Source organism: Myotis daubentonii, chromosome 4 (assembly GCF_963259705.1).
Source record: "Myotis daubentonii chromosome 4, mMyoDau2.1, whole genome shotgun sequence".
Classification (NCBI taxonomy): domain Eukaryota; kingdom Metazoa; phylum Chordata; class Mammalia; order Chiroptera; family Vespertilionidae; genus Myotis; species Myotis daubentonii.
The window spans coordinates 101,314,595-101,338,500 of record NC_081843.1 but is presented as its reverse complement, the minus strand read 5'-3'; the positions used below and the strand labels follow the sequence as shown (position 1 = coordinate 101,338,500).

At 50.3% G+C, this 23,906-nt stretch overlaps 1 protein-coding gene across 8 annotated transcripts in view; it reads left to right on the top strand.

The window, feature by feature from the left end:
* The window catches only part of TRIO (trio Rho guanine nucleotide exchange factor), a 314,559-nt gene that overhangs the window by 233,308 nt on the left and 57,345 nt on the right, over positions 1-23,906 (top strand). For 7 of the 8 annotated variants that reach the window (XM_059694768.1, XM_059694767.1, XM_059694770.1 and 4 more), the window contains exon 34: positions 6,781-7,024. In XM_059694768.1, the coding sequence (XP_059550751.1) occupies positions 6,781-7,024 (244 nt within the window). Of the gene's footprint in view, positions 1-6,780; positions 7,025-8,764; positions 11,086-23,906 lie in introns of those variants that run through there. The other variant, XM_059694775.1, reaches the window with a different exon arrangement.

Below are 23,906 nucleotides of genomic sequence, written 5' to 3'. Positions count from 1 at the left end.
ACAAAATACTGGCCACGTATTTATTGAAAGGGCAGTCACTGAAGAAGAGATTAAAACTTGAAGCAAATGTTTGATTAAAACATTTTTTAAGCTACTCCTTTGATCCTGCCGAATCAGCTGCATTGTGGCACATGCATGTAAAATGACTTCGTACTGTTCACAAGGTAGCTGCATTCATTCATAAATTCCTGTGGATCATCACATGTGCCAGCCAGGACAGGTGCTCCAGCCAGAACAGATGATCCAGCACAGGACAGGTGCTCCAGCCAGGACAGGTGCTCCAGGACAGGACAGGTGCTCCAGCCAGGACAGGTGCTCCAGCGCAGGACAGGTGCTCCAGCGCAGGACAGGTGCTCCAGGACAGGACAGGTGCTCCAGCCAGGACAGGTGCTCTAGCACAGGACAGGTGCTCCAGCCAGGACAGGTGCTCCAGCCAGGATAGATGCTCCAGCATAAGACCTGAGCTCCAGCGCAAGAATGAACAGGAGACAGCCCCTCTGCCCCTGGCAGCCAGGTGATGGACTGCGCCTGGTGTTTGCTTTCTCCTTTGGCTAATCTTTGTTTTTCTAAGTGACTGGGGTTTTTGTAATTTTAACTGGTTTTTAAGTGCTCTCATAAAACCACAAAATGAATGTAATCTTTGATAATCATAGGTACTCCATCAGAAAAACAAAATCCCTCATGCTAAAGCAGAATGCCTCAATTAAAAAAAGAAGATTATTTTTAAATATAAAGGTTGGGCAGACATGTAACAACGTGTTTATAACAATACTGGCACACTGAGACTCTTTTGAATGAAAATTTTATACCACTGACCAGAGTTACTGGTGATTCAGACTTGAGGCCAGTAGTTTATTCTGCTGTCCTTCCTCGTTGCGAGGGCCCGGTCTGCTGGTTAACTGGCTCTCAAAACTCAATTCTTCGGGTCGGTGTCCCTTTGTTACAGACAGAAAGACATTTCAGGTTAACTCCTCTGGGTAGAAGGTTGCCGTGCTCAGTCAGGAAATGCGGTAAACGGGTTTCCTTGGGGTAAATTGTCGTAAGGAGTTCTTTGTTTTCCAGGGCCTGGTGCCATGGAGGGTGGGGTGGGGGTGGGGGTTCACCTGCCTCCTCCTTCCTGGCCCTCGTCCCTTTTCTGCAGAAGAGCCTGAGTACCTGCTGGCACGGGCTGGCGCTTCTCTCTCATGTGTTCAGAGTGAGGAACGTGCAGCCACGTCCCCTGCCGTGAGCCCTCGAAGCCTGGTGCATAATGGCCAAGCTCTCTGATTCACTTAACTTTTCACATTTGAAGTTTGCCTTTTTAGTTGTATCTTTTCAGTTTAATGTCCTGCATCTCATTTTCCATTCCACCTCCTGTGTATCACAGTCAAGAAAGCCTTCCAAGAATTGTTTTCATGTCAGAAAACCAATGTGTGATCGATCGATCGCCTTGGTAAAATAGAGGATTAATGTCCCTAAATGCCATACTCACTACTTATTTTCTGGATAAAATATTGGGTATGGTAAGTTTTTGCTTTTGAAAACATCTTACTCCAGATTTTTTTTGGGGGGTTGGTATTAAAAAAACATATAAAATGTATCACCTTTACTGTTTTTCACTTCTCACAGATTTCTTTATGTACCTCCAATATGTGAGAGATGATCAAAATCACCTCTGAAACACAGTGACAGATTTTGGTGAACATTTCTGTGAACCTGGCCTTGGGGTTGGGGGAGCACAGGGCTGCCATTAAGCCCGAGCCTCCATGATGTTGCCCAATGAGAGCACAGGCGGGCGAAACGAGGGGGGCGGCGGGGAGTGTCGTGCTGGCCCCAGTGGTTGCCTTTCCCTGGTCACCGTCGCCGGTAATGGAGCTGTCTCCCTAATCCCCTCAACCACACAGCACTCTCCCGCCTTCTGCACAGTGTGAAACCCCCACGAAACCGCAGGCCTCTGTGGGGCTTCTGAAGGACTGGCTGTATTGGGCTGTAAGATGTGATTGTTCACAGAGTTGATGCACTTTGTTCTTTAGGGAAAATGGCTTTTATTAGACCACATTCCTCCTTTCCTTTAGAATTGCTCTCAGAAAATTGGCCAGATACCCACCTGCGGTCGACCTGGGGTTCCTGGAGTAGATCGCTTGCAGAGCGGGCTGCGGCATCGCCAGGCGTCAGAAAGCCCTTCTTCCTCTGGCAGAACTGGCCCCAGAGCTCCTGGGCTTGGCCATTCCAACCAGGTGTTTGCCGTTGTCTCCTGAGAACAATATGTTCTTGTACCGTAAAGCTGCCTCATGGTAGTGCGCCAGGGAGGGGCTCTCCAAGGAGCGAGGAGCGATGGGGTCAGAACCCGCCCCCCAGGGCCTGTTCGAGTCACTGCCATTGACTGGGTTCAGGCAGAGCTCTCTTTTGTGTTGATTGTTGAAGGCACGTGCCTGCGGCCAAAGATGAGTATTTCATTCTTTTGTGTGAAACACAGAAACTTTTTCACTTTCAGTCATTCTGAGGCGATTCAGGCAAAGGGCCCCTGGTGTGATTCTGCGTTCCCCGTGGCAGCCCGTATAAAGGGGCACGGGGCGGGGGGGGGGGGGGGGGGGGGGGGGCACGGTCGCTAGAGGAGCTTTGGTGCTGTCCCTGGTCCAGTTAAGTCCATTTTACTTTGTACATTGTAGTCACCACATTTATTTTTTTAAAGGTGAAAGCAGAAAGATTTTTTTATTTTCAAAATCTGTCTTCTGGTGTGAATTTCACAGGAGATAATGTGAGTCATGGAAATTGAGATTTTCCTAACTTACAATCCTAAACTAAATGTGTGTATGTGGTTGGGAGCCCATGATAGAAGTCCATAAAATACACAGAAGTAAAGAAGATACTTTAAAAATTTTCACAAGGCATGGTTGGAAAGGAAAAGTGAATTTTAACTAGATAAATGGAATGGCAACTCAGCATAGCAATGAAGTTGGGTCACTGAGGGTAGGAATGTCATTGAAAGCAAATAAGACCTCAGCCAAACTTTCTGATGTAGAATATATTATCTGACCTTTTTCTAACTCATTTCCTCCAAAGAGTTACTTTAGGTCTTTTATACAAAAAAAAAAAAAAAGTGTTTTTTTTTTTTAAACTGCAAACCTGGTTTTAAAGAAAGGTTTTATATTCAGAAGTTTAAAATGTTCAAATGTGAGCATTGAGACAGAAATCCACAGATGTCTTTTCTCTGAACTAGAAAACATCCACTTAATCCTCCCCTTAAAGATTCATGCAGGATTCTTATGGAAAAGCCCATTGGTTCAGAGGGGTAAAGCCGAGAAGATATATGTGTATATTTAATGATGATTTTAGCACTGTTTGGAAACAGTCTTCTGGTACTAAATTTTGTTCATAAGTTCCCTAAAGCCTTTGAAAAGGAATTTTAACTCAGTGTGCAATTCTTCGTCGGAACAGGCTTGACTTTTATTTCTCATGCTCTGTCAAGTACACAGATGTTTCCAATAGTTTTTGATTACTCTGTGAGGGGCTAAAAAAACCAGTGCCAGAAATAAGGTTTAGCTTAATTTTCCTTGGGCAGCCCCCTTCTCCCTTCCCACCCTTCCCCCACCCGCTGATTGCTCCATGTGGCTTTGAGCACTCTGAAAAATTAATAAGACTCCGAGTGAAACAGGCCCGGGACGGGTGATGAGGTGCTGTGTCTCCATGTGGCGTTTCCCAGGGCTGGGGGTGGACCAGTGACAGGACAGCGTGACAGGCCTGTCTGAGGGGCTCTGGGCAGGGGTGACAGGCACCGCAGGCAGGCAGGTCCGTGGGACGTGCAGGTCCTGTGGGGCCTCGGCAAGCGGACCCCATATCCATCCGGCTAGTTCAAGGCTCACGCTTCCCCTGGAACTGGGAACATTCCTCCTTTTCGCTACAGGGATTAACCACTTCCAGCACGTGGGCTTTTGCAGGAAATCACTTCTCCGGACCGTCCTCCGCCTTGCCCTTCTACCATTAGGTCCTTGGTTGTTCGCAGAGAAATGTGTCAGGTCTGCGCGGTTTTCCCACAGAGCAATTTGCAACATGTAGAAGGCGATTAAACATTTGTGGAAAACTCCCTTTGTGGCCTAGCAAAGGCGATTCATTGTGTCCATATCTGTGCTTTATTAGGAAGGGTTTGTTTTGCGCTGGTTTCTGTGGTTGTCCAATGGCCATGTGTTTCTTATTCTAAATATCTAAACTTGCTCTTGAACGACAGGCTGTTCGACCAGAAGGGAATGAAGGGCGTGGGGCAGGACGGGCTGGCAGGCGCAGGCTTCGGCGTGGCCGGGGCCCAGGACCCTGCCGGCTGTGAGCCTGAGCCGGGGTCGGTTCCCAGTGCTCTGCCAGTGGACTGCCGGGTGGCCTCCTGGACAAGCATGTCCCCCACAGGGGGCCCCCCATTCCTTGCTCCACTCCTACCGCCCAGCGTCTCCTCTTCTGTCCTTCGCCTTCTCTGTGCGACGTCCTTGGGGAGACTGGGCAGGTCTCGGGTTAAAGTCACAGAGGAAAGCTGTGCTTCGTTTTGGTTTTCCAAATGCTGTGCCGCCTTCTCCCCTCCGCCCACCCCTTGACCCCTTCTAGCCCGCCCCCGCCCCCCACCCCAGGCCTTCACCACACTGTAGGCTGTGTCCATGGGTTATGCATATATGCATACAAGTTCCTCGGTTGGTCTCCACCCACCCACCACGTCAGCACATGTGTGACTGCTTGCTGGCGGCAGGGCGCTGTGCAGGCAGGCCTTAGGAGACGCACCGACTGCTTCCTTGCACAAACCCTGTGCCTGCCGTTGTTGGCTGGGGGGACCCAGCAGTGGCAGAGACAGGCCCAGTCTCCCAGCCACGGGCAGAACATGGAAAGTACACAGAAGAGTGACACACATATAACCCAAGACATGACTCGTTTCAGAATCGAGTCATAATTTGCTTATTTAAACAATGCTAAGGATGGTAGATACAGAAGTGACGTCTCAGAGACTGATGGGAAGCGCCAAGCAGAAGGGGTAGTGGGGGCTCAGTGAACGTGGGGCTCCTCTCAAGGAGGACACGGTCGCTGGGCTGGGAGGGCGTGAGGGGACACCGCTGACCTGCGCCAGGTGGGCTGGGCTGGGCGGGAACCTGATCCCGTGCTGGGGAATGTGAGCCACGGCTCGTGCATAAGGAGGCATGTTTGAGTGGGGGGCTCGCGTGTTAAAGTGGGACCTGGCAGCTGTGCTGGGATGGCCGAGCAGGCGAGCCTAGGGCCCACCTGGGAGGCACTGCAGGGGCCAGCGAGTGAGCGGTTTGGGCGGGCAGAGGAAGGAGGCAGCAGAAAGCCGTCCTGGAGTCCTGATGGCACCTGGAGAGGGAAAGAGCGTGAGACCTCAGCTCGGGTGACTGATGGCGAGACCGCGACTCAAAGGGAACACTGGAGAGAAGCAGGCTGGGGGTGGGGTGGGGAATAATGCCCTAGACCACGTGTTTTAGAGGGAGGGGGAAACAGGTGGGGTGCCTGCTCAGGAGTGATCGGCGTAGAGCGGGGTTCAGGAACCCACCCAGGTGAATAGTGAACAGACAGGCGTGACCTCCGGACCGGGTTAAGGCCCAGAGGGGACAGTCCAAGGATGGGAACTGGTCACGGTGGGAGGGGCGTTAGTGAGCCTGGAGGTGAGCTGTCTCCAAGGAGACATGGGGCAGAGGCCACAGGAGGTGAAGGGTCATGGGAAGGCCACGCACCTGCTTCCCACGTGAGGTCCTGGTGGTGGTGTCGTGATGGAGTGTGTGTTGTGCTTCGCAGGGCCTGGGAGTCAGTCAGCAAATGGGAGTGAGCTCAGTGAGAGGAGAGACGAAGGGAAGGAATTTCAGAAGAAAATGCGTGGCATGTGGGCAGTGAGCCAGCGCCCCCAGAGCACATGGAGGCTTGCGGTGGGAAGAGGGCCTGCAAAGGGTTGGGGGCCGGCGGCAGAGGGTCCGGAATGCCCACTAGGAGTGTCCAGAGGGTTTTGAAGAGAGAAAGGCTGCCCTGCCCTGTGTTTGGGATCTTGAACCCCACATCCCCTTCCGGTCACCCTGCCACCACGTGTAGGGGAGCCCGTAGGCTGACAGGACCGGGAGCGCCCAGGCACTCATGTACAAATTAGGAACAAACTTCCCATTTTACCACCACATGTCACAATAATCCTCCCAGTGACCTTCAGACACAATGTTGATTAGTTTGCCCAAAGCTAAAAATCAGTATATAGTGGGGCCTTGACTTACGAGTTTAATTCGTTCAGTGACGGAGCTCGTAACTCAAATTACTCATATGTCAAATCATAAAGTGAACGAGTGAGACAAGTGATGCTGGGCTGATGTTGTGGCATTCACTGTGACATTCGCTGTGCCAGCTAGCGGTGGGGTATCTGAAGCTGGCTTGTAACCCGAATTTTAGCTCGCAACTCAAAGCAAAAAATCGACCAAGAGACGGCTCATATCTCGAAAAACTCATTAGTCGGGACACTCTTAAGTCAAGGCCCCACTGTATAGCACTTACTGAGAATAATAATGTCTCAGACACAAGGTTTGGATGCGCGTGAAACATCAGGTCAGATTCTTACAGGGAAACACTCAAAACCATGATCATACGTGAGAACGAGACACAGTGAATGACCGTCATGTGGGTCTGAGGGAGGATTAGGGACCGTGAAGAAGGAGAGCTGCCCCTCGGGTGGTTCCTGCTGTTGCTGACCCAGGGGTGGGGGGAGTCGAGTTCCCGCAGGTTCACAGCCTGTGCAGAGTCAGTGTCCCGGCTCGCTGACCGGTCCCCTCTCCTCCCCAGCTCTCCGGCGGCTGCGAGCTGACGGTGGTGATCCACGACTTCACCGCCTGCAACAGCACTGAGCTGACCATCCGCCGCGGCCAGACCGTGGAGGTGCTGGAGCGGCCCCATGACAAGCCCGACTGGTGCCTGGTGCGGACCACCGACCGGTCCCCCGCGGCGGAAGGCCTGGTGCCCTGCGGCTCGCTGTGCATCGCGCACTCACGGAGCAGCATGGAGATGGAGGGCATCTTCAACCACAAAGGTAGGACCCGCGGCCGGATGGCGGTGCCCATGGGCGTGACACCGGCGCTTCTGTCCCCACTTCTGTGCAGCCGAGTAGTAGGTAGGACTCCCTGTGTCGTGCTTCAGGCCATCATCGCTGGGTCTCTGGGCCATTTCACTCCATCAGGAGCTGCGGTGGAAATGACGATTGCACCTGTTATTCAGAAGTAATGAACGATCGCCTCCTTTCCCACGGCCGTGTAATAAGATACCAGTTTAGGGAAGGAGGCGGGGCGTTCCTTTGAGGCCAGTGTCACCTGTAAATGGGGAGCACAGAGAAGGCACTGTTCTCAGACAGGCGATGTGAAACAGCGTCTCCTTATCAGGTTTTCACGCTCTGGGCTCTTTATTTTGTTCGTGTGAAATCCCAGAAAGTCAAGCATGCAGGCCCTGAGAGGTTAACCGTGCCTTCTTTATAGCTTTGCAAAGTGTCTCAGGACAGCCCCAACCACCCCGCCGCCCGCCCCCCCCCCCCCCCAACACACACACACACACACACACACACACAGCTCCCTGCACAGAGCGGGCGTGGAGCTGGCCCCGAGAGAGGCTGGCGAGTGGGGCAGAGCTTGCTGTGAGAACTCTGAGGCTGCGACAGTGACGAGTGAGGACGCAGCTTTGGAAAGGGGCACTTTCATTTTTTATTTTTTTAAATATATTTTTATTTATTTCAGAGAGGTAGGGAGAGAGATAGAAACATCAATGATGAGAAAAAATCATTGATCGGCTGCCTCCTGCATGCCCCACACTGGGGTTCAAGCCAGCAACCCAGGAAATCGAACCATGACCTCTTGGTTCACAGGTCGACCAACGCTCAACCACTGAGCCACGCTGGCAGGGCAAAAGGAGCACTTTTAAACCGAATAACAGAGCATTTGGACAAAATAGCATTTCACATTATTCAGTGGCTCCTGTATTTATTTTTCAATTAGAGTCGACGTTCAGTATTACTTTGTATTAGTGTCAGGTGCACCTGCGGGGGCTCCTGTAGTAACTAGCAGGTAGCTAGCAGGACTGCTTTTCCACGGGGGTCTCGATGGATCAGAAATGGGCTTCCAGGGAGGGGGTCTGCTTCTCTTGTGCGTCCAGGCAGGAGAGTTGGTGGTGATCGGAAGGGGAGATCCTCAGTAACAGTGGGCTTGTCTGTGTAGGTGACCCCGGCAGTAGCATCACCTGTTTTCGGCAGGGCACACGCATGGAGGCAGTCCCTTGACTGCATTTGCTGTTTTTAAGGGTCAGGCAGGGACCCATTATTAGTCTGCAGGTGGTCCTTCCATTGTGCTGGAAAGTGTGGCGGTAGAGCTGCTCTGGATTGAGGTGATTCGCAGGTGAAAAATACACACCGGGTTCCAAACGCAGTCTGAGAAAAGAATGTGTAACTATTTTATATCCATTACATGTTGAAATGATAATGTATCATAGAGCGGGTTAAACAGAATGTGGTATTCAAATTAATTCCACCTGTCTCTTTTTTCATTTACGTTACGGCTACTAGAAAAATTAAAACTATGTAGGAACTTGCACTGTATTTCTGTTGGACCGTGCTGGTTTAACCTTTCATCTTAGTGAAAAGCTAATTTGAGACTTCAAGCCCTTTTTAAGAAACGTCGGTCTGTAGCTTCTAAAATAGTGCAGAATGGGTGGAGTTTGTTTGCTTTGACCCATATTATGCCACCGTCTTCACTTTCCTGCAATATTGGCAAATGGCCGATTTTTCTAGATTTGGAGGCAACGCAGTTTGTTTCCCCTTCCTAAGAGGAGATCATTGCAGTCCACCCTACAGTTCCCGCTCTGCTAATGTTGGAGCATTCCCGGTGCTTCCTCCGTGTGTCATCTGTGTCCTCTTCCCACACATCCTGACCCGCCCTGGTCCATCCTCTGGCCATGGAGGTCGGTCATGGCCTTGAGCGACATGGAGCTGCTGACCAGCTGCCTCTGGAGTGACAGGCCCAGTCCTGTTCCGAACCCTCGGGCCTGCAGAGGACCTTCCTGTCACCTCGGGAAGAAACAAGAAGAATTCAGTCTTTATTTCTTCAGGGACCCAATGGAAAAGACGGAACGTTCAGAGTCTGACCGGACGCCAAGGCGTCTGCTTTCCTTTCCGGCGAAGCTGTCCATGAGTCTAGAGAAGGACAGGAGGTCAAGTACAGATCTGGGCTGGGCAGCCCACTAGCCCACTGCCAGATGTCTCCCAGGTTGCATAACACATTCAGATCCTGGGACCTGAGTTGGAAATAAAGCCCAGCTTTTCTTTCGAAGCTGATCAGTCCTGCAGAGGAGCCTGGAGCACTGCACGTGCTGCAAAGAGCACGGGCTCAGGAAGATGCCTCTCGCGGGGCCTTCCCCGGTGCGCCCTTCACTTCCTGGGGCTCCCAGCTGCAGGCCAGCGGGAGGAAAGACCTGTATTTCTCTCACTGGGCTTTGTCCTGCAAGCTCCTTATGGAGGTGGGGTGTTTTGCTTGTTTTGAGTTCAGGTGCCAGTTCCCGGAGCCCTTTCCTCTGATATTCTGGGCCCGTCTTGGAAAGTTCCTCCTTTACCCTCACGAACCCACAAACTTCTGTCTTCCCAGGAAGGTGTTCCTTCATGGAGTACAACCTGTTGGGAAGAACAGCCAGTCAGTAGGTGGGGATCATTCCTTACCAGTTCTTTCCTTCTTTCCCCCATTATTTCCCCATAATGCCAGGAAGCACGACTCTCCGGCCTTCCCCTCCAGTGCTGGGACGTAGGCACTAGGCTTGGGGAGAGAAGGCCTCCATGGGGCTCTCTGACAAGCCCTGCCAGATCCTGCTGCCCATGGTCAGTCCCGGAAGGCAGTGACGAGGTGCCCGTCCAGGAGATGAGGCCTTCGTCAGATAGTCCGGGCAGCAAGGGATGAGGATCTAGGAATAAAGTCCAAAGGAAGCCACAGGGGTTCTGGGAGCAGAGGCCATTGCCACTGGGACACAGGGGATCTGAATTTGCTTCTGCTCAGCCCACAGCCTTTCTTCCTGCTCTCGTGTGGGAAGGGGTGCAGGCCAGAATGACTTCCTAGATGTGTGTGTGCTAGGCCGCTGGTGCCTGTCACTCACATGGGGCTGCTTACCCAGCATCTCGTTTTGAGCCCCTATTCATTGGGGGAGCCACGCTGGGCATGAGGATACTGCTGTAAGGAGTTAAATGTGCCCCTTCTCTCACAGGACTTGACGTTCATCACCCTATAGGTCTCCTGTGTCCGACAAGCAAGTGGGCTTGCCTTTCACACACTTCGAAACTCATGTACAGCCCTGGCTGGGGTGGCTCAGTTGGTTGGGCAGCGTCCTGTACACCTAAAGGTTGCTGGTTGTATTCCTGGTCAGGGCACACGCCCGGGTTGCAGACTCGATCCCCCGTAGGGAGCGTGCAGGAGGCAGCCGATCGATGTTATGCTCTTACTTTGATGTTTCTCTCTTCTCCCTTCCTCTCTAAAAATCAATAAACTATTCTCTAAATAAATAAATAAGACTCCTGTACGTTAGGGAACTGTCATTATGTACTTGTTTCTAGTCACCCGCTGATAATCTCTAAAGATAATTTCTTAAATGTGTTTGGTTCTGCTCTGACCTTCCAGGCCGGAAGAAGGAGCACATACACTGTCTCCAGTTCCAGGATTTTCTCAGCCTTATTGCCTCAGTATTTTCTTACAACACCCTGGTCCAAACAACTTATATTTCCATAAGTTTCAAATATAAAAAACATGGCTGTTAAGGTCAAATGTCTATTTCTTTGATTGTGGATAGATAGTTTAAGAATTGTAATGTGACTATGAATATAATACTCCAATCAGCCAAGAAGCACCCCGTACTCACAGGGAGTGTGCCCAGGTTCTGGTGTGTTTGTGCAGCGTGGCTAGACTTGGACATCTGTGGACAGTAAACATGTGGAGTTTACGAGCGCTACTTTTCTCTTATCTGCTGTCTATTCCTGGGTGATGTGGGGAGAGGACACAAATATAACTTCTTTCAAATGAACAAGAAATGTAATTGTACGATTTGCTTTTTAAGAAGTTATTTTCATGTCTGAAACTAGACTCCAGTGTGAACATTATAGCGAAAAAAACACTTTCCACTTGTGGAAAAGGCCAGCCTCGGAAGATTGCCGGAGGGACGGTCTCTGTAGACAGGCGGGCTGGGCTTTTCGCTTTTGTCTTGCTCCTGCTGCCACTCTCCCTATAGCATCTTAGTCACAAACGACACGGAGACCGAGCCCATTAAAATGGAATAAGGATTCAGCAAATCCTTGTGCTCGTCCAGTCTTATTTGTGTTTGTGGTTTATACCACCTACCGTTACATCAGAGCCTCTGGGGTCGGGGCCGAGACGGGAGAGTTTGTGTCTGTCCCGGGGAGTCTGACCCGCATCCGGCTGAGACGCTCTGATCTCCGCAGCCCCTGTGTGCGAGGCATGGACTGACTCCGGGAATGGGTACCACATCATTATCTTTAATCTCTTATTAAATCCGAGGGATTTTCCTTCTTTAGTGTCTCAGCTTGTGTAACTTGTCACTTTCCTCTATTTATTTAGTCTTGGTCACAGAAGGTAAACAGGAACTTCCGAAGTGTTTGTAGTTCCGACGAAGCCAATTTAGAACATCGCCTCTTTTATGCTATTCGAGACTGAGTAGTTCAGCTTTTCTCTTTCTTCACAACCAAAACTACCATGTGTGATAGTGTTTGAAAGTTTCACTTCAGGGTTCAGATGCTAACCCAACAGGCTCACCTAGAGCAGCGTAGGGGGCACTGGATGGGCAGCTGTGCCCAGAGTGGCTGGTGATTGGGAGGGGAGATGCTCAGTGACAGTGGGGTTGTCTGTGTCAGTGATTGCAGGGCACACGCATAGAGGCAGTCCTTTGACTGCTTTCGCTATTTTTTATTTGTTTTTACAATATACAAAATAATCTGCTGCCAGATTGTAGACTGCATTCGCCGTTTTAAAGGCTCAGACAGGGACCCATCATTAGTCTGCAAGTGGCCTTCTTTCGGGCTCACGCCGTGTGACTGTGTGACGCCACCATTACCTCTTGCCCACCAGGTTTCCCAGTCTCACTTCTCACCCTCTCTTGCTGAGACTACAACACAAATCCAATTATACGAGCTCCTGCTTAAGTTCCTTCAGTGAGTTGTTGTTATGAAATTAAATTCTTGTTTCCTGGCATGTCTTACAAGGCCTGGATCTCACGTGTGTGCACAGGTCCACCCATGCACATGAACAATGTGTATGCACACCCTCTCTCACCCCTTGCGCAGATAACAGGGTTTTTTCTTAGTCCCTCACCCTACCGGGCCTTCTCTGTCCATTTGCACTAAATAAATGAACAATCGTAAAGGAAACACAATACGGTTGTCCAGTGGGTCCATGGTGGTAAGGGGAACAGAATAAATCTTGGTGCAGATAATGGCTGTTTCACCGCTAACACCAGTGTAACCGGAGGAGGCCAGTCCCAGGGAGATGAGCTCCAGGGACACCAAAGGAGTGATGGGTGCAGATACAGTGCAGGCTTGTAAATGCGAGAGATGAAATGCAAACGTCCTCTCTTCTCCAGGGCCACCATTGCCTCAGGTTTAAACAACAGGATCGATGAGGGGGCAGAGCGCCTCATGCACCAGCCCTGAGAGAGAAACCGAGAGAATGAAGGGGGCCCAGAGGGGCTGGGGGTGGGGGGCTCCTCAGCTGGAATACTATCTCAGCCGGGTGCTGGGGGCAGATGAGTCCAGTGCACTGTAATCCACGTTGCCAAGTTCTGTTCTGATGCACTTTAAAGATACACAGTTTATATAGATAAGTACCCTGGCTCCATTAATTACCGTTTTGTAAAATGAATGGAAGAGCCCAGACCCCATGCATGGAGGCCATAGGCTCCATGTCTGTTCTCGGGGTAGCCACTGGCACAACCCCTATGAGAGTGTGAGGACATGGTTCCCTGTGAGCCCCTGTTTCCGCCCACCCTTTCCTCAGCCTCTCTGTCTGACCACTGAGGCCCTGTGTGCTGGTGGCCGCCCGGCACTGCCGCTCCTTGGGCCTGGAGTTGGCCAGGTCTCTCCCTCAGCTCGCGGGGCTCGGTCTCCACATCATACAGATGAGGCCAGGTGACAGGACTGTACCAGAGGTTCTCAGGTGGCGGGAGGGATAGACGCAGAGGGCACTGTGTCCTCTCCCAGGAGCCCCAGGCCTGGGCCTTCCACTGGGTTCCCAGCCTGTTCCTGTCCAGCTGGCCCCCAGCTCAGAGGGTCCATCAAAGCTGTTCCCTCCAGAGTACATGCAGTTGCTAAGACTCCTTGCTCCTGTCCACGCCACCTTCCCAGTGCCCGGGACAGCAGCAGCCCAGTGCCAGAGGGCCAGCCTCTCCTCTCCCCATCCTGTGCTCCTCATCTCCACCCCACATCCCCACCTCCACAGCTCTGTCCCCACCCCCCACATCCCCACCTCCACAGCTCTGTCCCCACCCCCCACATCCCCACCCCCACAGCTCTATTCCCACCCTCCACGTCCCCACCCCCCCGAAAAGCAGCAGCTTGGGACACTGAGACACTCTACCTTCTCCCAAAGCCTATGAGACCGAAAGCGGAGTTCCCTGGTCCAGGGCCTCCTGTATTTCCCTGAAGTGCATTGGGATGACTGAGTTTAAGTGTGTTCAAGGCAAATGTCGTCTTTCCCAGACCATGAACCACTCTGCCCCAAAGGTAAATCAAGTCTCCTACCTCTTATAGCTGGGGACTTTTAAGTGACCTAAGCAGTTTTCAAAAAATGCAGGGCATTGACAAGACTTAGGTGATGTTAGAAGATTTCGTTGACTATATTGTGGTTCCAGTGTATTTGGACATTTGCTTAATGCCAGACTGCCTCCTCTTCATCAGAAAACACACCCAGGCACACCTGAGCATAGACAGTTCGGTAGACCTGCGTGTGCTCGCATGTAATGGAAGACCTGGAGACTTTTCTTTAAAGTAGCGCGGACAGAGTAGTTTTCAGTGTGCTTGAGCAGGTGCTAATGTAAATCCCTGTGGGAAGCCACAGAGAGACACGGAGTCACACCCAGAACAAAGACCGTGTCCCCCCTGAGCCCCGCGTATCCAGGGCTACGTGATCCGCCCGGACCTGTGATTACAGAACGCTCTCTGTGCAGCGTGTAATTACGGGGCCGCACAAGTGGGCCATTACTCTGCTGAAAGCTTCATGGTGGAGGCATTTTCCTGTTCCAACTTTACATTTAAGTGTTTATTAAAACAGGAAAAAAGCATGAGCAGGTATTGACAGTGTCCATATTAGATGATCACAAAATTATATAGATAGCAAAGTCATAAACAGTGAGGAAACTGCCTTCCCACGCTTGGCTTGAAATGGCCACGACAAGGTGTTTAGGAAGATCTACGTTCAGGGAAGACATCCGCAGGGACAGCAGAAGCGTGCCCTGGCGGGGTGGCTCATGGCCGAGCAGAGCTGGTGCTGGTATGGGACGGGTGTCCCCTTCCGACCTCTCCATGGACTTTCCTTTTTTAACTGCCTCCTTTCCAACATTTGGGTTTGTCAGACTTTGCAACTTACTAGACAAACTGGGGGTTCTCTTTTTAAATGGATTCACTCTAATTTAGCGTCTGCGGAATTAGACACTAAACAAAGCTGTGAACAATTACAAAGAGATGATGAGTTTCATAAGATGTTTAAAAGCACAGGGTACTGGTTTTCGTTAAGTATTTTGAAAATGAATCAGTGCCGTACACGGAGGGAAGCCATTGTGTGTTCCATCCAAGTCCGTGTGGCCATGTGTTGTGATGTAGCGACTGTGGCTCTTAACACCTGGTGCAATAGCGCCTGAGATGTGTGAGCCAGACACACCAAGGTGCCTTTCAGCTCTTGCCTCTGTGTCCCTTCTCCTCTCAGAGAAGCACAAGATCATGATGTGATTACTTTGTGTTCCCAGAGCAGACTTTCCCATAAAGAGCTAGTGTTGTGATCCATTTGACTGTAGACCCTGAGAGCTAGGCAGAAAATCTGACGAGAAGGGAGAACGCCGGCCCAGACTCTGGCTAAGGCCAAAGCAGGGGGCCCTGAGGGTTTTGAATCACGTACCCCGATCAGATGTGATGAAAGCCATGGGTCCTATTCCCAGAAAAACACAGAGTTCAAAACTTCTGCATATGACTTCAGTGAAGAAAACCCAAATATCAACACTTTATACAGACGTTTTACATCGTTCAGAAATAAAGCCATGAAAAGGCATAAACTGAGAGGACCTATTTCCACAATCCCATTTGCCATGTATAGTTAACTTTTTTTTTTTTTTCATTTCTGACTTCTATCTCAGTACTTTGTTAGGCCAATACAAACGTACTCATTCCTCCCTTCGTTTTCTTACATAAAAGGCGGTATATTTTGCCCTGGCCTTTTTTTCACTTGGTCACACCTTTTAGAAAGGTCTCCATACCAGAACAGAGACCTGCTTCATTCCTTTTTATGGACAGGCCTTCACGTGTGTACGTAGCAGAGGCTATTCACTGCATGTAAGTAACACACAGTGTGTCACTGGACACAGATACCACATTTGCGTTCTGTGTTCAGCTGTATCTATAAAATGGAATTCAAGAAGTGGGGTTATGGGATGAAGGATACATGCATTTATGGAAAACAAACTTTTGAAGAAGAATCACCTGAATCATAAATTAACTATAGCAGGAAAAAACACAGTAAACTTACTAAATAATGACATTTTTATTTATATATTTTAATGATGTTTGAGCTGTTCCAAACCCCTTGAATTCTCTAATTTCATTTTACCCACCTAGAAAAAAACTGCCCCCTTTGAGTAAGGTTACTCTTTACAATTATTCATCTAAATCAGTGGTTCTCAACCTTCCTAATGCCGCGGCCCTTTAATACAGTGCCTCATGTTGTGGTGACCCCCAACCATAAAATTATTTTCGTTGCTACTTCATAACTGTAATGTTGCTACTGTTATGAATCGTAATGTAAATATCTGATATGCAGGATGTATTTTCATTGTTACAAATTGAACATAATTAAAGCATAGTGATTAATCACAAAAACAATATGTAGTTATATATGTGTTTTCCGATGGTCTTAGGCGACCCCTGTGAAAGGGTCGTTCGACCCCCAAGGGGGTCGTGACCCACAGGTTGAGAACCACTCATCTAAATGAAACCATGAGTTTCTGTGTGACTGGGGTGAGGTTCTGAGGGACATTGTCCTGCAGGACTGTGCAGAGTGTGCAAGGAGGTGGGAATATAGATCATTTTCACCAGTGTCTGCACTTTCATTATAGATCCCATCAGAGGGCTGCTGAGGAGGAGTTTGCCACTGAGTGTGATGGTTCCAGAGAACCAGTCACTTGCTCAGTGTGTACATATCAGTGGCTCCTAGTGGGGCCCCTGTGTTTGCCTTCCATCTGTGCAGAGCTGGTTGTGGGTCCCATCACAGCATCTCCGTGAGAAACACATTCGCGAGGCGGTGCTGCCTCTGGTTTTGTAATGGGCCTGTACATCTCCATATAATCTGAGTGCTTTCTGAAGGATTCGTTTTCTTATGGTAACATTTCACACTGAATTTTAAAAAATACTCTTTCCCAAACCCTCCCCAATCTAACTTCCTTCTTTACTGACACTATGGAAAGATTTTGGAGGGGCCAAAAGAGAGAGGGGAAGGGCTTTGGAGGGTTAAGTAAGGAGGCTGACCTTTGAACTCTCACCCCACAGCCAGCTTTGTGTGGGAGAAGGATCCTGGCTCCCCTGTCGGTGTGGATCAGAGCAGCCGCCCCTCTGAGACTTAAGCGCCTGAGTGTCAGGGCGCCTGGTGTGGTCTGACCAGCAGCAGGGGGAGTACTCTGGACAGCTTGGTCATTCCACAGGCTGCTGTTCCAGGGGATCATCATTTTCCCAGATCTTTTCTAGCCAAGCACAGGACAGGGACCCAGAGTGCTTATTATTGGAAGGGCCTTTCAAACCTCGGAGAGGACAGTAAACAAGCTCACTGCCACGACTGCCTCGCGAGGCAGCTCTGAGGTCCACGTTATTGTTAATTGCAGTGCAGCCCTTGGTGTCCGAGTCCATCCTTCCCCGCCCCCACCCCTCCCCAGAGTCAGCAGAACTTTGCAATTACTAGAAGGGAGACTATTAAAGGTCTGTTCTTAGAGATGGATTAGGTTCCTGCTGTCTCAAAAATAATTAGACCGTTTCAGCCCTGGATTATGGTACAGACTGTTACCAGAGGAGGGAAAGGGTGTGTTTGTCAGCTTGGGCTGCCATACCTGCATGGCTTCAGCAGCAGAAATTTTGTTTTCTCATAGATCTGGAGGCTGGAAGTCCAAGATGAGGTGCTGGTAGGGTTGGTTTCTTCTGAGGCCCCTCTCCTTGGCTTACAGATGGCCACCTTCTTGCTGTGTCCTCACGTGGCCTTTTGTCTATGTGCACACCCCTGGTGTTTCTTAAGGACACAGCCAGTCCTATTAGATTAGGACCCACCCCGACAGCTTCATTTTAACTTAATCACCTTCTTAAAGACCCTATACAGCTACCTTCTGACATGCTGGGCCTTAGGACTTCAACATACAGATTTGGGGGGGACATAGTCAGCCCATAACTAGGGGACTGTTGAGCCTTAGAAACTTAATAGTAATAACAGACAGGGTGTGTGGAGGGCTTGCAGGGAGCCAGGCACAGGGATGCTTTTCTCTACATTTTAATCCTCAGGGTACTCCCATGCGGTATATACCGTTAATCACTCCTGCCGGGGTCCAACCCCAGCGGGTCCAGGGGTTCCCAAAGGTGTGGACAGAGTCGGCGAAGACTATCCACCCTCTTCCTACGGTGGAGTCCAATCCGTCCCGAGTGTGGGGGGCTTACCTAAGGGGTCCCTGTTCGGGCGCCATATGCCGGGGTCTAACCCCAGCGGGTCCAGGGGTCCCCAAAGGTGTGGACGGAGTCGGCGAAGAAGGAATGTCACGGAGACAGCGTTCAGTTGATCAGCAACCTAGCCAGGATCTCTAGCCCGGATCTCCAGAGAGGTTCTGCTTCGGATTTCCAGCGAGGTTCTGTAGCCATGTTCCCTCGCTAGGTTCTCCAGCCAGGTTCTGTCCAGGCTCTCCAGTCAGGTTCAGTGTCCAGGTTCCAGTCAGGTTCTCCTGCCAATCTCTGTAGTCAGGTTCAGTCCAGGATCCCTTGCCATGTTCTCCCGCTAGGCTCTGTCTCTAGGCTCTGAGGCCAGTCCCTCTCCAGGATCCTCCGGCATGCTCTCTCCAGCGAAGTTCTTCTGTCTCTAGGCTCCGTGTAGGTTCTGTCTTCTTGATTCTGTTCTAAGTTCTGAGTGTTTCTGTCTTGTTACAACTGTATTTATACCAGTTGATTCAATCCTATCAATCTCTATTACAAAGGTTAGGGCGTTTCTTATCTCCATTCCAGGGAGAAAAGATTATGTAGTTTAAGCATGATTGTTCGTAGTTAAAGGGATTAATTACCCGCCTGGCACTTAGTTGAGGGGTTTTATTCCCTCCCTAACTTCAGGGGAAAATCCCCTACCTGGGGATTCAACCTTTCTCTGAGAGGTGACCTTGGTTAAAACACAGCGCCAAGAAGGTGAGCAAACATATTAAGAACTGTATGCCATATATGCCAGGTCCCTTGAAACAGCAAGGATGGATCGGCTCCCGGAACACTCCCATTTTATGAGAAGTGGAGGTCACAGAAATGAACCTGTCCAAGCCTAGTAGGTGATGGAGATGGATTTTAAAAGAGCAGTCAGACTCCGGGCTTGATTTCTTAACCACTGAGCCCTGCTCCCCATGCACACTGAGGGACCTGGATTCAGGGAGCAAGCTGCAGCCTCGGGAGAAGCCCAGCGGCTCAGGCCCCATCATTGGTGGAGCAGCCGGTTCCAGAGGCCGGTCTCCAGCCCACTGCACGCAAGACCTTGCTTTCCTAGAGCTGCGTCCGTCCCCGAGAGGCCTCAGCCTCCAGCAGAACCTTGCTCTGAGAGGGACCCACTTTCAGCTTTCTGATGGAATGAGGCAGGGGGTCCCACCGGGGTGAGGCCGACCGAGTCCTAACGAAGCATGCCCGACTCCGGAGACCAGGTTCAAAGACGCAGGTCTGAGTTTATTGTGTAAGTGCAGCAACATATATAACATTCCAGACCAATCAGAAGTTTACACCATCCTTAGGGCAACCAATGGTAGGAAAGATCAGGGTACTATGTAGGGGCTCTAGGGGGCTTACTCAGGCGGGCGCTGCCACTTCCCGGTGTGCCGAGGAAGCTTGTATAGGTGGAGTGCACTCACGCCATTGCATCCGCCACTGCACTGAGATAAATCTCCTGAGCTCTTCCCACATGGGTTATGATTTCAGTTACCTTCACCCCCATGGAAACCTGCTCTTCTCCCTCCTTCCTGTAGGCCTCACCCCCCCTCCCCCGCTCCCCTAGTGCAGCCCAGAATGCAGTCACAGTGGGCCTGTTGTGAGCCAATGAATGGGAGAACCAATCCCCAAAGTAAAAACATTTTTTTTTTCAATCCATTTGCATCCTGGAGCAGAAGTGTTTTGCTCCACAACCCATATCCTCCCCACCCAGCTCCCAACTAAAAATTAATCAAAATCAGCTGCCTGGTCAGCCAGCGCTTCCCCAAAAGACTTGGGAACTAGGCTAGATCAGGTGTTCTCTCTCCAGGCCCTCCCTGAGTGGCCTGTGCCCCACATCACCCACTCTGAAGTTTAACAGAATCGGGACTCTCCAGTTATGGTGACATTGCTCTAATTTTTTTAACACGATTGCTTTTGTTATTTGTTTTAGAGAACACATTTGAGAGGTTATCATCTCATATTGCCACTCTGCAAACAGCCCACAGTGCTGATGCAAACAGAGAATGTCACACAGCGAATTAAAATGCAGTGTTAAAAAGGTGCATTTGAATGTTTCTTTTGTTAAAGAAAGAAAAACTCACATCATCCCTTGTGAAAAGATAGAAAGTAAAGCAATGAAAAGGAGCCTCTCGGGTTTTTGGCACTCGATGGAGTGGGTGGATGCCCAATAAAGGTGCTTTTGTGGGTCGGCCGCTGTGCTGGGAGCAGCAGGAAATAATGTGTGAATGGAGCCCTAAGAAGCAGGATTTAGCCATGCAGTCCCTTCCCTCCCCCACGGAGGCTTATCTGTGGAGTAAGGAACCATTATACAAATGCCCTCTAAACAGGAGTATCTTTGTGCGTGGAACCTGAGAGACGGGGTCCCGCTGGTGCAGCTGTGCTGAGGCCAGTGCTGTGGGCACGCAGGGCAGAGAGGAAACGCAGGGGAGACAACAGGGCTGGGGAGGCTGGACAGAAACCACCTGGAGCCCTGTGCTAATGAAGCCACGTGGTTCCCCAAAGCCCCCATTCCCTCCCAAGCCCCCATCCCCTCCCAAACCCCCAACCCCAACTGCAGAACCACGCTCCACTGTAAATAACCAGGCGTCAGGACCAGCATGAAGACAGACCACTGAAGGCTTATCAGTATTAATGTTCTAGTCTCAACTAAACATTACTGATTGTTAAAGGAAGTTATCTTACCTAATAATAGACAAACATGCAAATTGACCGTACTTTTGCTATGCCTTAAGCCACACCCAATAGCCAATCAGAGCGACTATATGCAAATTAACCCAACCAAGATGGCAGCCAGCAGCCACGGAGCTGGAGCGAGCAATAGGCTTGGTTGCCCCAATGATGGAGGAAGCCAAGCTTCCCTGCCGGCTCTGAGCTCCACTCAAAGCAACAAAGTTTCAATTATAGAAGGTAAATAAACCCCAGATACCTGCTTCCAGTCGCCATGGCCACAAAGCTGGAGTGAATTAAAAAAAAAAAAAGGAAAGGCTGGGAGCTTCGGTCGCTGGGGGGCTTGGTCAGTCTGAAAACAGCCATCAGCCCCTCACCCAGGCTGGTCAGGCACCCCAGTAGGGACCTCCACCCTGAAGGGGGTGTGGGCAGCCTGAAAACAGCCCTCAGCTCCTCACCCAGGCTGGCCAGGCACCCCAGTGGGGACCCCACCCTGAAGGGGGTTTGGGCAGCCTGAAAATGGCCCTCAGCCCCTCACCCAGGCTGGCCAGGCACCCCAGAGGGGACCCCTACCCTGCAGGGGCTATGGCCAGCCTAAAAACAGCCACTAGCCCCTCACCCAGGCTGGCCAAACCCCCATGGGGTGAGGGTCCCCACTGGGGGGCTTAACCAGCCTGCAAACAGCCATCAGCCCCTCACCCAGGCTGGCCAGGCACCCCAGCGGGACCCCCACCCTGATCCAGGACACCCTTCAGGGCGAACCAGTCAACCCCCACCCATGCACCAAGCTTCTAGTCTATATAATAAAAGGGTAATATGCAAACTGACCCTAACAGCAGAATGACTGGGAATGACTGGTCACTATGACACAAACTGACCACCAGGGGCAGATGCTCAATGCAGGAGCTGCCCCCTGGTGGTCAGTGCACTCCCACAGGGGGTGCTCTGCTCAGCCACAAGCCAGGCTGATGGCTGCCAGCACAGCAGTGGTGGCGGGAGCCTCTCCTGCCTCAGCAGCACTAAGGATGTCCAACTGCAGCTTAGGCCTGCTCCCCGCTGGCAAGTGGACATCCCCCAAGGGCTGCCAGGCTGCCAGAGGGATGTCTGACTGCCAGCTTGGGTCTAGTCCTCCAGGGAGCAGGCCTAAGCCAGCAGGTGGACATCCTCCGTGGGGTCCCAGACTGCTAGAGGGCATAGGCCGGGCTGAGGGACGCCCCCGAGTGCACAAATTTTTGTGCACCGGGCCTCTAGTAAATAATATTCCTAATCATTATGCCATTTGACTTTTAATCTTAAATGCAGCTGATACTGTTTTATATCTGTCTTGTGTTTGTAAGATTTTGGGGACCTTTTCATCCTAACATTAATGGCCTGAATATTAGTGTTTGTTTCTGCTTCAAAAGTGCTATAATCTGAATAGAAAGACTTTGCATCCTTTGGCTCATCTGAGTTTTCATTTTACAGATAGTTTTCTTTTAAGTATATTTTTACTCCTGCTTTAAAAAGCATCATTTGTATATGGACCTGTTTTACTGGATTTTTTTTAACTTTGGTTCCTTTCATGGGAGAATAGTATTAAGAACCAGAACCTGGGTGCTAGTTCTGCTCACTGCTACGTGGTGCCATGACTTATGGGTCTTTTCTGTGGACATGTATGTACACACATGTCTACATTCATATTCTCCCCCTCTGTCTCTCTGACTGTATGCATATATATGTACGACACATGCGTTCCTATCACACTGAACCTCCAACTTCTGTCCAACTACATGGGCTTTGTTCTAGCTCTCTGCCTTCCTCATGTAACCTTTGTCTCTGACAGCGAGATGCCTGCATCTCATCACCCAAATATACTTACGTATTTGTTCAACCCTAGTCCGGAAGCCCACTTTTTCCTCTTTGGAAATTGAATATTTTTTACCTAAAATGACTTGACTGTGAAGACTCACCTCCACCTCCTCTTACTGCTGACCTGACCCTGTGAGACACGGGCTTACAGTTCTTTTTGTCTTTGGTTTTACAGGGTCCCATCAAGATACTGTTTTTGAAAGTCACTTAGGTGAGCCCCTACCTCCCGCACCCTCTCTGGCGTGGCCATGGTTTTCCTGGGTTTGTTTGTTACGGTGTTTACCTTCCATTTTCACCACACACAGCCCACATCCTGATTGATTTTGATGATTATTTTGGGGTGTATGTGAACATAAGCATGGCTCCATGAACCAACACTCAATTTCCTTACATATAAATATCTTTCATTTTTTCTTCCCAGCACCCCTTGCCTCTGGTCCTCACAGACGCACGTTGTATAATATCTTTAAAAGTACAGTCTTCGGCAGTGGCTCTTCTGTTTTCTTTGTGACATTATTAAGTCTATGTCCAGCCATCAAATGAAAATTTCAAAAAACATATTTAAAAAATACCGAAAAACAGAATTTCTTGTGTTCCTGCACAAACTCTACTTTTTAGTTTCTACATTGTGTGTCTCCTGCCAAATGCCTAACGTGTTTGTCCTTAACCCACCGCATTTAGTCAGTTTGGGCGTCTTCCTTCATTGCAGGGCTCACTCCCTATGTGCTGGATTGATCTGCCCGGTCCAGGCGTTTCCGAGGCCCTGGCCACCTACATCTCAGACGGTTGTCATTGCTTCCTGGCCACCTTTCCTACCTGCAGGATATTCTCACCTGCAGACACACTCATCCTCCTCATTCCCGAGCTTCTCGTCACTTCGATCTTCTGCCTGGTTATGGCACATTATTATTTCCCTAGAACTTCTTCCAGCTCACTGTAGCCACCAGCCTCAGCTCCCACCTTCTCCTTCCCCTCCTGCCACGGCTCCCACCAAGCTCTCCTTCCCACAGGCTGCGAGGCCACCTTGGGTCTCTCTCGCTTGAACTTGGTTCGGATTCATCCAACAGATTCCCAGTCACACCGCCCAGGGAAGCTTTCCTGCCTGTTGGAACTTTCTCCGTCTTCCCTTTTGCCTCAGCGGACTGTGGGTTAGCATCATCACTTAGCCAGCATCAGCCCTCTGCTGTTCCAGGTTGTTGGTCCAGCGGGTTAGATTATCACTCCCTCCAGGTTGGGATCAGGGGGTACCTGCACTTGATGCCGTTTATCGTTACTTGCTTTATAAAGTGCCTTATTACATAGTCAGCACCCTGTGACCTCACACTTCATGAACAGAAAGAAGGGATGAGAAAAGCATCCTCCCGCTGTGCTGCGTTTCTGACAGATGTGAACTTGAAATTGAAAGAGAGCAGTCACTGGGGAAATTTCCCATATAGCTTAGCCGAAATATCTTATTCATTTTTTTAAGCAT